Here is a 14,307-nt window from a genome sequence, read left to right as displayed (position 1 = left end):
ACTATTACAGGAAGTTAAGAGAGTTATGAGATATATAACAGTAGGTTAATATATATAGAATGAAATGTGTATAGAGAGATAGAGATAGAGATAATGTATGGTTTGTTACATGTGGTAGCAATTTTGATAGACATTAGTATAGGAAACAATACTTCCTTCCTTCATTATCCATTCTTTAGTAGAGTGAGCAGATTTGTGTGGTGTTACGTTTTACTGGTTGATTTCTCTCGTCGATGCATCTATTCACTCATTCCCATATAACTTCTCTTCTCCTCTCTTCTGTTCATTTCAATAGAGTCTTTATACCATCTGTACTGGTCTTCTAATTCGTTGTTTGCAGCTAAATGAAAATGAAAATAAAATTAATATTTAATTAATTAATTATTTTAATATTTGATTTATTTATTTATTTATTTATTATTTAATTATTTTAATATTTATGTATTATTTATTTTAATATTTATTTTGATTTTTGATTTTTTTCTTCCTTCTTTCTTTATTTATTTTAATATTAAAATATTTATTTTATTTAATTATATATATTTATTTATTTATTTATTTTAGCTGGTGCTGCATGCAGGAACACTCGATCTTAATATACATTTCTAACTAATAATTAACTTATTGGCAGGAATTTGTGACAATAATGAGTCCTCAAAGTACTTGACAAATTGCTTAGAGTCACTAAGCTTTTCATCGAACTTAATCTTAAATTGAATATTGACCGAACTTGAACTTGAACTTGAACTAGTAGTAGTAGTAGTAGTAGTAGTAGTAGTGCTGGTACTACTAACAACTCCCAATAAATCATCAAAATCATTACTTACTACAGATGATGGATTACCAAAGAATTCGTAGCTTATGCCGTAAACTTCAAATCTGGATTTAGTAACTGATGGACTTACTAAATCATCAAAGAAATCTGAACTTTCAAATGTAGAAGCAATTGGTGACGAAGCATATTGGGGGAATCTATGAGCATATGTTTGTCTAACAGCATTATCAATGGACTTTTCAAAAGCATACTTGAACTTTTCCTTAGAAACATCTTCACCCAAGTGAGAAGTAAGGTCAACAGTTAAAATATTTGTAGGTTTAGGTGCAATTGGTTTCTCTTTAGTAGCTTGTGGAGCGGCAGCTTCTGAAGCAGCAACTTTTGGTTCAGCTTTTACAATATTTTTTAAATCTAAATGTTCCTTAGATTTAATGAATTCAGTGATCTTGATAATAGATTCATTAGGAATAAGACCTAAACCAGCCAAAACATCACCCTTTAATAATCTACCTTTAGGACCTGAAGCTTGGAATTTTGTATAAGCTTCTTCGGCACTTATATTATGTTCATGCAATAATAATTCAACGGCTGGAGATAATTTGAACGATGAGTTGGCAGTAGTGAATACACCTGAAGAAGCTACTGGTGCTGATGAGGCTGCTGGTGCGGGAGATGGAGTTGCTGGTACAGATACTGGTTCTGGTTCAGATACTGGTGGTGTTGATACACTTTCTTCTACTTTTGGCTTTTGTAAAGTAGATAAATCATCCTCGGGTTCAGCAATAATGGCTATAGGCTTACCTACGGCAATTCCCTTAGCACCATCATTTTCCAATATTTCCCATAATTTCCCATCATCAACAGCTTCAACATCAATAGTAGCCTTATCAGTTTCAACTTCCAATAAGACATCTCCGGAATTAAATGAGTCACCTGGTTTAAATTTCCAAGAAACAATTCCTCCTTCACTCATAGTAGGTGACATAGCAGGCATTTTATAGAAAGTTGCATTATTAACTCGTACGGACTGATGCAAATATGATTTCCCAGTCCAGCCAATGGCTCTGACAATAGATCTACTTCTAAGCATGTGAGCAATGAACAGAATTGAACAGAATGAATATGTATAAACACGAAGTGCCCGGTTCAACTTAAGTATAGCACCTCTATACAATTAGTAACCGCTCAATTTCTATCAATTGCTTAATGAATCTCTGCACTAAATTTTCATACGGTGAAGTTCGGGCAAATATCACCGAACGGATGCGACATTTCCGGGATCTGCACGTGCACGATCATGTGCTGCGCGACACGCCCCGGATGACACAAGACACGTAACTATGTCTGATAGACGTCATGAAAATGCGACCCGGACACGTACATACTTAACCTTAACAGACATAGTTAACATGTACTAATAGTTTGATAATAACTACCAACAATTAATCTTAACTTAAACAGGTGTCAGGTGACAGGCCCACTAACCGTAATTGTTACAATAGCAATATAACAATATAATAATAACATCAACCCACATTATTGTAGACCACTAACTAACTAACGATCTCTCTCATCTACCGGTCACATGGAAGACTTTTCTCCATACACGACTAACAAAATTTCAAGCCCGCCATAACTATCATAGTTAACAACAGATTCACTACATAATACTCCTCCTCCACTAACTATACAAGTATAAATTGATGGTACTGAGTCACTACTGAATATATAACCACATCCTCAGTACGTATCTATAGAAATCAGTATACCTTTACCCCCACTATCACCTCCGGGACAACTCATAACTATAAGAATACCCAAGTTAACTACTATTAACTATACCTACCCATTTATATTACTATAAACTAGACTATTATACCTAATCAAATCATACATACACAGACTATATATTACTACATGTCGCTAACTCATATATTAAGCTTACTACGAGGTCCGTCTCTAGTACGAATCCTTAAGAAGTATGCTAAATTTATTGGTCCTGGACTTATGGTAAGTGTAGCTTATATGGATCCCGGAAATTATTCAACAGCAGTAGCTGCTGGATCAGCTTATCAATATAAATTATTATTTCTGATCTTATTGTCTAATTTTCTCGGAATCTTTCTACAAATTCTTGCTGCTAAATTAGGAGCAGTTACTGGACTTGATTTAGCAGCAAATTGTCGAGCAAATTTATCATCTCGAATAAATATCTTCATTTATATATTAGCTGAACTTGCTATAATTGCAACTGATTTAGCTGAAGTGGTTGGAACAGCCATTGCATTAAATATTTTATTTAATTTACCCTTAATTTTAGGAGTTATAGTCACAGTAATAGATGTCCTTATTGTACTTATGGCTTATAGACCAAAAGGACCTTTATTATTTATAAGAATTTTTGAATCATTTGTATCAATTCTTGTATTTGCTACAGTTATATGTTTTGCTATAGAATTATATCAAGTTAGTAATGATCCTTCAATAAATTTTAATGTTATTGATGTATTTAAAGGATTCTTACCTAATGAAAAAGTTATAGATACTGATGAACGTAAAGGTGGCAATGGATTATTTCTTAGTTTAGCTATTTTAGGTGCAACAGTAATGCCTCATTCTTTATATCTTGGTTCAGGTTTAGTTCAAGCAAGACTTAAAGATTTTGATGTAAAACATGGTCATTATAAACCATTATCAAAATCAAAAATTGATGAATCTCAACCTTTATCTCCTCCATTAAATCCTATTGAATCTCCATTAGATGATAATAATTTAACTCCTTTGGCTACTCCTTATAATGATACTAATGATCCATTTAATAATATTAATGCTATTAGTACAAGAATGAGTGTAAGATCAAGTCTTATAAGTCGAGTTAATTCTCGAAATCATGATGAAAAGGATGAAGAAACTACTTTGGCTAATATAGAAGATGAAGAAGAAGAAGAAGATACAGAACCATATCGTCCATCGATTCATGCTATAGATGAAACTATGAGTTATACCATTGTAGAATTAGTGATATCATTATTCACAGTAGCTTTATTTGTTAATGCTGCTATTTTAATAGTGGCTGGTGCAACTCTTAATAATAAAAATAACGATTATCATGATGATCATGATCATGATCATGATAAGTTTAAATATAAATTTATGTTTAAACGTGATGATGATCATGATGATTATGATGATTCAGATGATGAATCATTTGAAAGTGCTGATTTATATACCATTTACAATTTATTATCAAAACATTTATCACCAACCGCAGGATTTGTATTTGCTTTAGCACTTTTATGTTCAGGACAAAGTGCAGGAGTTGTATGTACATTAGCTGGACAAATGGTTTCAGAAGGGTTCTTAGCATGGAGTTTACCTCCTGTAACAAGAAGACTTATTACAAGAGGGTTGGCTATACTTCCATGTTTATTGGTAGTTGGATTATCAGGTCGTGAAGGTCTTGCTAAGATTCTTAATGCTAGTCAAGTAGTATTGGCTATTTTATTACCTTTTGTAACCGCCCCATTAATCATGTTTACATGTTCAAAAGATATTATGAGAGTACCAATCTTTGTAAAGGATGGTGATGAAATCTTGTATGATGAAGAAGTATTGAATGAAGATGAATTAGGAATTCCATCCTCTACGGCAACTAATGGTAAATCCAAAGCTAAACGATTCCAAAGTTCAGAACTGGCTATAAGACTACAAGAATTACGAAATTCTCATCCTTGTGTGGGATGGAGTGATGAAGAAGAAGATATAAATCATAATCATCAAGAACTTCAGAAGTTACTTAATTCAGATAATCCTATACCTCATGAAGATATTGAATCTACATCAGCTCATGGTCATGGTCATGGTCAAGTTCCATCTCCATCTCCATCTCCATCTTTATCTTCATCACCATCTCCTGCCCCTCTGCCAATACCTATCCCAATACCTTCTGGATCTCAATCACAGTCTCAATCTCAATCATTTCAACCTCATGAGTATACTGATGCCAATCATGATATATACAGAATCAAAGGTTATAAGGACTTCAGTAATGGTCCATTAACTGCTCTTGTAGCTATACTAGTTTGGGGATTTGTTACTCTCCTTAATATTTACTTATTAGCCAGTATGTTATTAGGTTATGATGTACCATTTTAATTCAAAATACCATACAATACAATAAAATGATAATAATATAAAGTCACGTAAATTTCAACTATTTATATATATAAAAAAATCACTGGTAGGACTACTACTCTACTATTAACTCAAGTTAACTTAAGCATCATAAGTAGAAGCAGAAACATTACCACCTTTACCGGTCCAGTTAATGTGAATCCAATCATCCTTCTTTAAAAGTTCATTTTCTTCACCTGGTAAAACCTTAAAAGTGTGAGCACCAAAGTAATCTCTTTGAGCTTGTAACAAGTTAGCTGGTAACTTGGCTGATCTATAACCATCATAAAATGATAAAGCAGTACTAAAAGCTGGAACTGGAACACCAAATTCAACAGCCTTACCAATAGAAGCTCTCCAACCAGATTGAGCTTTAGTAATAGCTTTATGGAAGAATGGATGGAATAACAAGTTTTCCAAGTTTGGATTTTCTCTGTAAGCAGCAGTAATTTCACCCAAGAAAACTGATCTAATAATACAACCACCTCTCCACATTAAAGCAATAGCTGGATTATTTAATTTCCAACCATATTCTTTAGCAGCTTCATTAATTAACATAAAACCTTGAGCATAAGAAATGATTTTAGAAGCATATAAAGCTTGTTCTAAATCATCAACAAATTTAGTTTTATCAGTAATTGGAGATTCTTCAGGAACTGATGGACCTTCTAAAATAGTTGAAGCTCTAACTCTTTCAGATTTTAAAGCAGAAAGACATCTTGAAAAGACAGCTTCACCAATTAAAGTGACTGGCATACCTAAATCAAGAGCATTAATAGCAGTCCATTTACCAGTACCCTTTTGACCAGCAGAATCTAAAATTTTTTCTAATAATGGTTTACCATCAGTTGGATCATTATAGTAAAGAATATCTCTAGTAATTTCAATTAAGAATGAATCTAATACACCCTTATTCCATTTAGCAAAAACATCACCAATTTCTTTATTAGAGAATTTACCAACTCTCTTTAATAAATCATAGGCTTCACAAATTAATTGCATATCACCATATTCAATACCATTATGAACCATCTTAACATAATGACCAGCACCGGCATCACCAACCCAATCACAACATGGTTCACCATCAGATTTGGCAGCAATTGATTGGAAAATTTCCTTAATATGAGGCCAAGCATCTGGGTGACCACCTGGCATTAAAGAAGGACCATATCTAGCACCTTCTTCACCACCAGAAACACCAGAACCAACAAATAAGATTCCTTTATCTTTTAAATCAGCAAATCTTCTGTTGGAATCTGGGAAATGAGAGTTACCACCATCAATAATGATGTCACCCTTTTCCAAATGAGGTAATAATTGTTCAATAAAGGCATCAACTGGTTTACCAGCCTTAACTAACAAAATAATTCTTCTTGGTCTTTTTAAATTAGCAACCAATTCTTCAATTGATTTAGCACCAATAATTGATTTACCCTTAGCTTCATTAGCTAAAAATTCATCAACTTTAGAAACAGTTCTGTTATAGGCAACAACAGTAAATCCATGATCAGCAGCATTAAGAATCAAGTTTTGGCCCATAACGGCTAAACCGATTAAACCAATATCACCACTAGCAATTATATTGTTAGTACCATTGTTATTGTTATTTACTGAACTTAGATGGTTATTTACCAACGCTAATCTGGAAGTAGAAGAAATGGTATTGGACATAATTCAAACAACAACAATACAATTTGTATAAATGAATTAACCCAGTAAGTATTTAACAATACAATTGTAAATATGTCAAATAACTCAAATAACTCAAATAACTCAAGTCAATAATTACCGAATTGTCATCGGTATTTAAACCATATGAAAGCCATTTCATCCCCACTACCAGACTAGTGACCACAGCGAAAAAACAACCGTGGTCCAGGAAACATTCAAGTCACTAAAATTTATACATACGTTGGAGCAGACATTTCGAATTAGGAGGGAGGTAAAGTTAAGATTACTTAGGAGATTTTATATCTAAAGTATAACCGTGGATTTTAAATACTTTTCAATATAGTTGATCACTACAAAGTGGTTTATAAATTAGGGACGGATTCGGTGATTTATATAATTTGTTGAGCTGAACTTTTCACATTTTTCGGCGCACACATTCCCCCAGTGGGCACACGTCCGCCGCCCGCACTAATTAGTAATGGACTTCAATTAGTGACAGAAGAGTAACAGTTTACTAAAGAGTGCGTAAGATTGTCACTACGATATTACTGACTACTTACAGAAATTAGTGACAATTAGTGAGGATTGTAATTACTTAATTACTATGTAGTAGTCATCAACTATGGGAAATTTCATTGTAGACTGACTCGTGGTACACATTAATGAACACATTGGGGGAACAACTTCATGTCACTGCAAAGTGGTAGCGACCTATGTATGCAGTTACTGCTGGTGTTCGCTCCTATTATTCTTGGGCTTACTCATCCCGTTCCGGCTCTACCATCGTTTATTTATTCATTCACGTCGGCGTGTGTCACCCATTATTAATGCGCCTATAAATTCTAGACTATCACCAACCAATTACCTACCTAAGTATGAATTTGACCTTAACTATGGCTATTCCGGTGCTACTAGTAACTATAGAGTATCTTGTTTGATAAGTAGAAATTAAACTTGAATTAATACCATTGGTATTAGATTTGAACACTTTCCGGGAAGATCCTCTCGGAATTGACACTTACTAGTGCTGTGAAATCACGTTTTCTGTTCCTATACAATGGACCACAAGTGCTCGAATTTCGCGTCCGGAACTCCCGACTCAAACTGCCCCCACCCCAATGGGGGTTCTCTATAAATAGATGCCCATACTAAATAGTGTGCAACCTCCCCATGTTCCTACAAGCAACTATTTCAACTTTAATGTGTTAAAGGTCTTAAGCATGTTATATACATCAATGCGTTGTAGTGAAACGTACCCTGTACACTGACCACCAACATTTTCACAACCATGTCGCCATAAACTCTATCATTTCGCAATGCCAAGCATAGACCATACTGTTTTATTATTCTAACCACAATGATCTTAAGTAATCGCACTCATATTCATACTCACACTCGTACTCACCACTGAGATTTGAATCAGATTAACTCATCCACTCTCACTACTAAAATTTAACACCACTGTTACCTTTTTCTTTCTTTCTTTCTTTCTTTCTTTCTTTTCTTTTGCAGCTACTCATAATGTTATCAAAATACCCCGGAACGTATTCCGGTCCACTTAGTCGGCGTCACGTGCAATGATTAAATCGCAACAATTCACATCAATTTTTTGCTGCCATTTGCAGTATAACTAATAGATAATAAATGAAATTATTCAAATTTTTCAAAAACTTTTATATGTTTTCTTTTATAATTATCGCTCTATAGTAAGTAATACTCAATAAATTCTCACTATGCCAATCCCAGTTCCTCACGGTGGAATCTTAAATGATTTAGTTATTAGAGATAGTTCTAAAAGATCAGATTTATTAGAAGAATCTCAATCTTTAGTATCATTAACTTTAAGTCCCAGACAATTATGTGATTTAGAATTAATTTTAAATGGAGGATTTTCTCCATTAGATGGATTTCTTAATGAAGATGATTATAATTCAGTTGTCCACGACTTAAGACTTTCAACTAAAATAAATCCAACTACTTCAAAGGGTTATTTATGGTCAATTCCAATTACTTTAGATGTAAATGAATCAACTGCAACTTCTTTATCACTTGGTCAACGTATTGTATTAAAGGATTTACGTGATGAAACTTCACTTGCTATTTTAACTATTGAATCTATTTATAAACCAAATAAACAAGTTGAAGCAGAAAAGGTATTCCGAGGTGATCCAGAACATCCAGCCGTAAAATATTTATTTGAATCTGCTGGTGATTATTATATTGGAGGATCTATTGAAGGAATTAATTATCCAAAACATTATGATTATGTTGAAAGTAGAAAAACTCCAACTGAATTAAGAAAAGAATTTACTAATTTAGGTTGGAATGATCAAAATATTGTTGCTTTCCAAACCAGAAATCCAATGCATAGAGCTCATAGAGAATTAACTATTAGAGCTGCCAAGGATATTGGACCAACTGCTCATATTTTAATTCATCCAGTTGTTGGATTAACTAAACCAGGAGATATTGATCATCATACAAGAGTTAAAGTTTATAAAACTATTTTACAAAAATTCCCTGATGGATTAGCTACATTATCATTATTACCATTAGCTATGAGAATGGGAGGTGATAGAGAAGCACTTTGGCATGCATTAATCAGAACCAATTATGGTGTAGATCATTTCATTGTTGGTAGAGATCATGCTGGACCTGGTAAAAATTCTCAAGGAGTTGATTTTTATGGACCATATGATGCACAAGATTTATTAAAACAATATGAAGATGAATTAACTATTAAAATCGTACCATTTAGAATGGTTACTTATTTACCTGAAGAAGATAGATATGCACCAATTGATACAATTGATACTACCAAAGTTAAAACTGCCAATATTTCAGGTACTGAATTAAGAAATAGATTAAGAACTGGAGAATCTATTCCTGAATGGTTTTCATATCCTGAAGTAGTTAGAATATTAAGAGAAACTAATCCTCCAAGAGCTAAACAAGGATTTGTTATTGTTATTGATAATCAAGAAAAAATTGGTGATTATTTATCTTATGCTTTACAATCTACTTTAAATCAATTTGGTGGAGAACGTAGAATTACTAAATTAAGTGATGAAGCACATCTTGATTCTTTCTTAATTAATGAATTAGTTAAAGCTGGCTCTGGTGTTATAGTTACCACCAATTCTTCTATTAAATCCATTATCAATGAAGTAGGTAATGGTAATTCTATTCTTGTTAAATCTGGACCTCATGAATCTCATGTTATTAATGGATTTGCTAATGAAGATAATGTATTTTCCATTAATAATGTTAATGATTTATCTATAGTTATTTCAGAAATCACTGACTACTTAAAACAACAAGGTTTCTACTAGATATTATATAATTCTTTAGTTCGTTTCAGTTAATTACATGATATATTTATTATTTATTTATTATTTATTTACTTAGTTTATTCATTATTCGTTACATACTTAACTTTTCTTCCTCTACTTTTTCACCTGCTTCTTAACTGTTGGTGGAGATGCTGAATTAGCACCCGTACTTGAAGCACTCTTAAGTGATAAATAACTAGCTCTATTTTTTAAAGCTTCTGCTAATCCCATGGCTATAGGCCATACAGGAGCATCAGCTAAAATTCTTATCCCTAAATAAAGTACTTTACATGATAAATTAAAATCTTTAATTTCATCAGCCAATTCTTTATTTAATTTAATTAATTTGCCCTGATTTTCAGGTTGGGTAGTTATACAATCTTCATTAACAATTAATAAATCATTAGATATCTTTTGCTTTTGTTCTACCAATTGATTAATCTTTCTTACATGTTTATTTTCCTTTATAGAACTAAAGATTCCATCTTGTTGTTTAGTTAACATTTCTGAATATGATGATTTTAATACGGGAGATAATACATTCTCCACAATTAACATTTTGGATTCACAATTTAACCAATTAATTAAATCATTATCCGATAACTCCTGATTCTTGGCCGCCTTAACTTCTAAATAATGTAAATAAGTAGAAATCATTAATGTAGCCACAAATAAACATGCCACGAAAAAAACAGGAGTTCGCAATGATGTTTGTTTGATATCATAATTAATGGTCTCAATATTTTGCACCCAAATCTGGACAATACTAAAACAGTGCGGCAAACTATTTTTAATATTTTCATGTACATCTTCTTGTAACACCACCAAATTTATTTGATTATTCATAGTGACAAAATCTTTACTCAACACAGCATTCATGATTGGGTTCATATTGATTTCTAATTTAATTTTAACAAGAGAGTATAACGGTAAAATCAATTTGAGCTCATTCCGAATGTTGAGTTGATTCCTATTGTATGAGTTAATAGTTATAATTCCATCATTTGATAAATATTTAATTTCCCAATTATTTAATAATCTTTGAAGTTTAACTTTATGATTTAATTTCCAATCCACATACGTAAATGATTTACCTAAATTGAGTATTTCTGATTGAACTTGTTCATGAATATATGTTAATACTGTTAGGGAATTCCAATAAGATAGTTTGGAATATTTAGTATTAATAGAATTATCTTGAAGTAATCTTACTAAATTTTCAAGACTTTCTCCATTACTTAAATCTACCAACAGTTGCTTTTGATTAGTGGAATTACTAAAATCTTCCATTTTAATCAACTCATTTAACCACGCTTGACTTGTCTCACATTTCCATAAATCTTCCCTATAACAATGATTCCCATTCTTTAAGAATTTAGAATTAAAATATATGGGTAATCCAATTAAACTAGATCGGAAAGTTTGTAATAGATAGAATACATGAATAGTTCTAATTCTTGATTGAGCCATAATGAAATAATCAAAATTATTCTGAAGTAATTGTTGATGTTTACTATCGGAATTACTATCCGAAAGCTTTTCTAAGATTGAATTAGGTGGAATAAGAAATTGTTCTAATGGTTCATTAAAATTGGTTGATTTAATTAATCCAATCATGGATTTGATCTGTCGAGAAGTGATATCAATCATGTTGGCTTCATTTAAAAACATGGAAATAAAAATATGTAATACTAAACATTGATGAGCCATTAGGGGCACTTTCTTAAATTGAAGGTTATCCAAAGTAATCTCCTTTTCAAAGAAACTTTGGATATGGAATTTAGATAAGTTAAACAATATTAAAGTATTATTATCATGGAATGAATATAATGCTCCAATTGATGCCATAGAAAGTAATAATGGACTATTTTCAAAATTATCTACCATAGGATTCTTTAATGAAGGTAAATGAATGAATGGGAAATATTTATTAAATTCTAATTCGTATAATCTCATGTATTCATTTAGTTCATCAAGCGATGGGAATTGATTCTCTTGAATATTACTGATTTGAATGATTTTGGTTCTTAAACTTTCTGTAATAAATGAGTAATTCTTATTGACATTCGAATTGAATGATAAGTCGAATCGTGTGAATTCATGTTGGTGATCTTGTTTAGTTAATTCAATAGGTGCAAGTTGCAGGGGTAAGGAGATAGCATTAGGATTAGCATTAGCATTAGCATTAGCATTAGCATTAGCATTACTACTACTACTCTCGGTCTTCTCTTCTGCAATAGGTTGTTTGGAGAATGAGAAGAGTTGCGTAGGCTTTAACTGGTTAACCATCTCTGATTGTCTTGATCTGAATAACGAAGATAACTCGGGAGATGCCGTAAGTAATTGAAGTTCTAAATTAGCAGCAGTAGGTAAATTCTCTCTGGAAGCAGTAACCGTAGCTGTGGCAGTGGCTGTAGCATTAGGAAGTTTAGGAGATGATAATAAACTAGGAGGCACTGGATCAAATAGGCCTCCAAGATTAGTCAGAGATAATCCACTGGATAATAACAGAGATTGCAAGTTAGTAGAACTATGACCATTCCCATTGCCATTAAATAAGATCAGTTGCATATTGGAATCATAAGGCGTCAGAATGATATCCTTTAACCAATCATCATCATTATTACTGATACTTATGGGCATGCCATTATTAGTGAATGTTGTAGCTGGAGTATTTATCGATTCACTGGCAGATTTCTCAGTAGTTCCATTAGTTTCTTCACGCTTAATCTTTTTAATACTGGGAGGTTGAATAGAACTAACCGAGTTCTTCTTCTTCTTAGACATCTTATCTCCATTAAGATTAAACATTCCATTAGTGGTGGTAGTGGTAGTAGTAGAATTATGACGATTAATCATATTGATATCATTAGGAGCAGTCATACCGAATTCAAATGGGGTAGTACCTTTAATATGATGAGGATGATTAGGATTAGAAAACTGATGAGACGCTATAAGATTAGACATTGAATTACTAGCAGAGTTATTCTTATTGGTGGCAGTCGTTCCGGTAACATTTTCTAAGAAGAATTGCTGAAGATTCTTCAACGATTTCTGACGTTGAGTCAGTAAATTATCCGCATTAAGATCTAAATTATCGATATTATTCCAATCCAACATACTGTAACTACTTAAATCCAATCCACTTAACATTAAATTCTTCGAAGTTAAATCATCTGAGGATGTTAATTGAGGCGTAGCAAATTCTACATGAGTTGGAGCAGCTTCACTAATACTATTTTGTTGACGAATATTTAATGCATCTTTAAAATTGGTATATGAAACATTCGATGAAGCAGAAAATGATACATGACGATATTGGTTGGATTGAATATTGGAAATTTGCGGATTGGGTAGATGGTGAAGTTGGTCATCGATATTGTTGGGGGTTGATTTGGAACTAGCCAATTGCGTGGCCGTGTAATGAGGCTGTTGTTGCAGTTGTAAATGAGGAGGAATGGCTCGAGGAGGTTGTCCGCCTATAGATACACGATGAGGAGAATCATTAGATTGTGGTGAAGGTTGTTGCTGTTGTTGATGGGAGGCCATGGGTCTTGAACTAGGAAGTGTCAAAGAAGGAGCAGGAGAATTATTATGAGATGAAGGAATGGGTGAAGATATCATATTGGTATTATTATTATTGTTAGGAGGCAGTAACAGCGAAAGATGAGTACTTGGTGTTCCATGATTACTGGGATGATTAGGAATTGGTATACTCCCCATACTCATATTATTAAATAATGTAGTCCTAAATTGAGGTTTGGAGGTATTGGTATATTCATTTGACTTTGGGGGAGAGAATAATTGATCCTTTTCATCTATAATTGTATCATGAGATCCATTAAAATGAGACAAAATAGCTGAATTGGGAGGTAATGGAGCATTGGCTGAAGTATTATTTGGTAATACTATGATATGTTCATTATTATTAGAATTATTATTGGAATTATTACTGGAAATATTATTATTATTAGTAATATTATTGAGGGTTGAATTACCATTAACAGAATTGCCATTGCCATTCCCATTCCCATTTCCATGTCCATTTCCATTACTAAGTGGAGTATGAGGATTAATACTATCAGAATCCTTTGATGAATTTCTTCTCATTATATTCGGTAAGGTGGTATGTAATTTCTGTTGATGTCTAAGAACTAAATCTCTTCTAGCAAAGCATCTACCACATGCTGCACATTGGAAAGGTTTTTCATTTGTATGAGATCGTTCATGACGTTTTAAATGTTCAAGTCTAGCAAATCCTCGAGTACATATAGTACATACATGAGGTCGAGGCTTATCTGTTTTAATTTGTTGAGACTTCTTAGGAATAGGTTGAGTAGGATTACTACTAAG

General features: G+C 32.7%; 5 protein-coding genes across 5 annotated transcripts; 2 read left to right on the top strand and 3 right to left on the bottom strand. All coding sequences in view use genetic code 12, as the record gives it.

The window, feature by feature from the left end:
* Positions 1-605: 605 nt before the first annotated feature.
* Positions 606-1,971, bottom strand: PDX1 (Pdx1p; the record flags this gene model as incomplete). The annotated part of the gene is made up of 1 exon (XM_064883281.1): positions 606-1,971. The coding sequence occupies exon 1, from the start codon at positions 1,863-1,865 to the stop codon at positions 606-608; it is 1,260 nt and encodes a 419-aa protein (XP_064740671.1). The 5' UTR covers positions 1,866-1,971.
* Positions 1,972-2,279: 308 nt separating this feature from the next.
* RJT21DRAFT_8979 (divalent metal ion transporter) lies at positions 2,280-5,027 on the top strand. The gene has a single exon (XM_064885622.1). The coding sequence runs from the start codon at positions 2,693-2,695 to the stop codon at positions 4,928-4,930; it is 2,238 nt and encodes a 745-aa protein (XP_064740670.1). The 5' UTR covers positions 2,280-2,692; the 3' UTR covers positions 4,931-5,027.
* GND1 (phosphogluconate dehydrogenase (decarboxylating)) lies at positions 4,960-6,991 on the bottom strand. The gene has a single exon (XM_064880532.1). It carries the CDS (start codon positions 6,620-6,622, stop codon positions 5,051-5,053), a length of 1,572 nt encoding a protein of 523 aa, XP_064740669.1. The 5' UTR covers positions 6,623-6,991; the 3' UTR covers positions 4,960-5,050.
* Positions 6,992-8,084: 1,093 nt separating this feature from the next.
* Positions 8,085-10,015, top strand: MET3 (sulfate adenylyltransferase). The gene has a single exon (XM_064880531.1). It carries the CDS (start codon positions 8,356-8,358, stop codon positions 9,952-9,954), a length of 1,599 nt encoding a protein of 532 aa, XP_064740668.1. The 5' UTR covers positions 8,085-8,355; the 3' UTR covers positions 9,955-10,015.
* Positions 10,016-12,160, bottom strand: RJT21DRAFT_116950 (uncharacterized protein). Its single transcript, XM_064880530.1, has one exon. The coding sequence runs from the start codon at positions 11,908-11,910 to the stop codon at positions 10,069-10,071; it is 1,842 nt and encodes a 613-aa protein (XP_064740667.1). The 5' UTR covers positions 11,911-12,160; the 3' UTR covers positions 10,016-10,068.
* Positions 12,161-14,307: the final 2,147 nt, after the last annotated feature.

The sequence above is a fragment of the Scheffersomyces amazonensis genome (assembly GCF_036850825.1).
Source record: "Scheffersomyces amazonensis strain UFMG-HMD-26.3 chromosome Unknown RJT21scaffold_1, whole genome shotgun sequence".
NCBI lineage: Eukaryota > Fungi > Ascomycota > Pichiomycetes > Serinales > Debaryomycetaceae > Scheffersomyces > Scheffersomyces amazonensis.
Note: the sequence above shows the minus strand (reverse complement) of the source record. Positions and strands in the feature narration are given on the sequence as shown.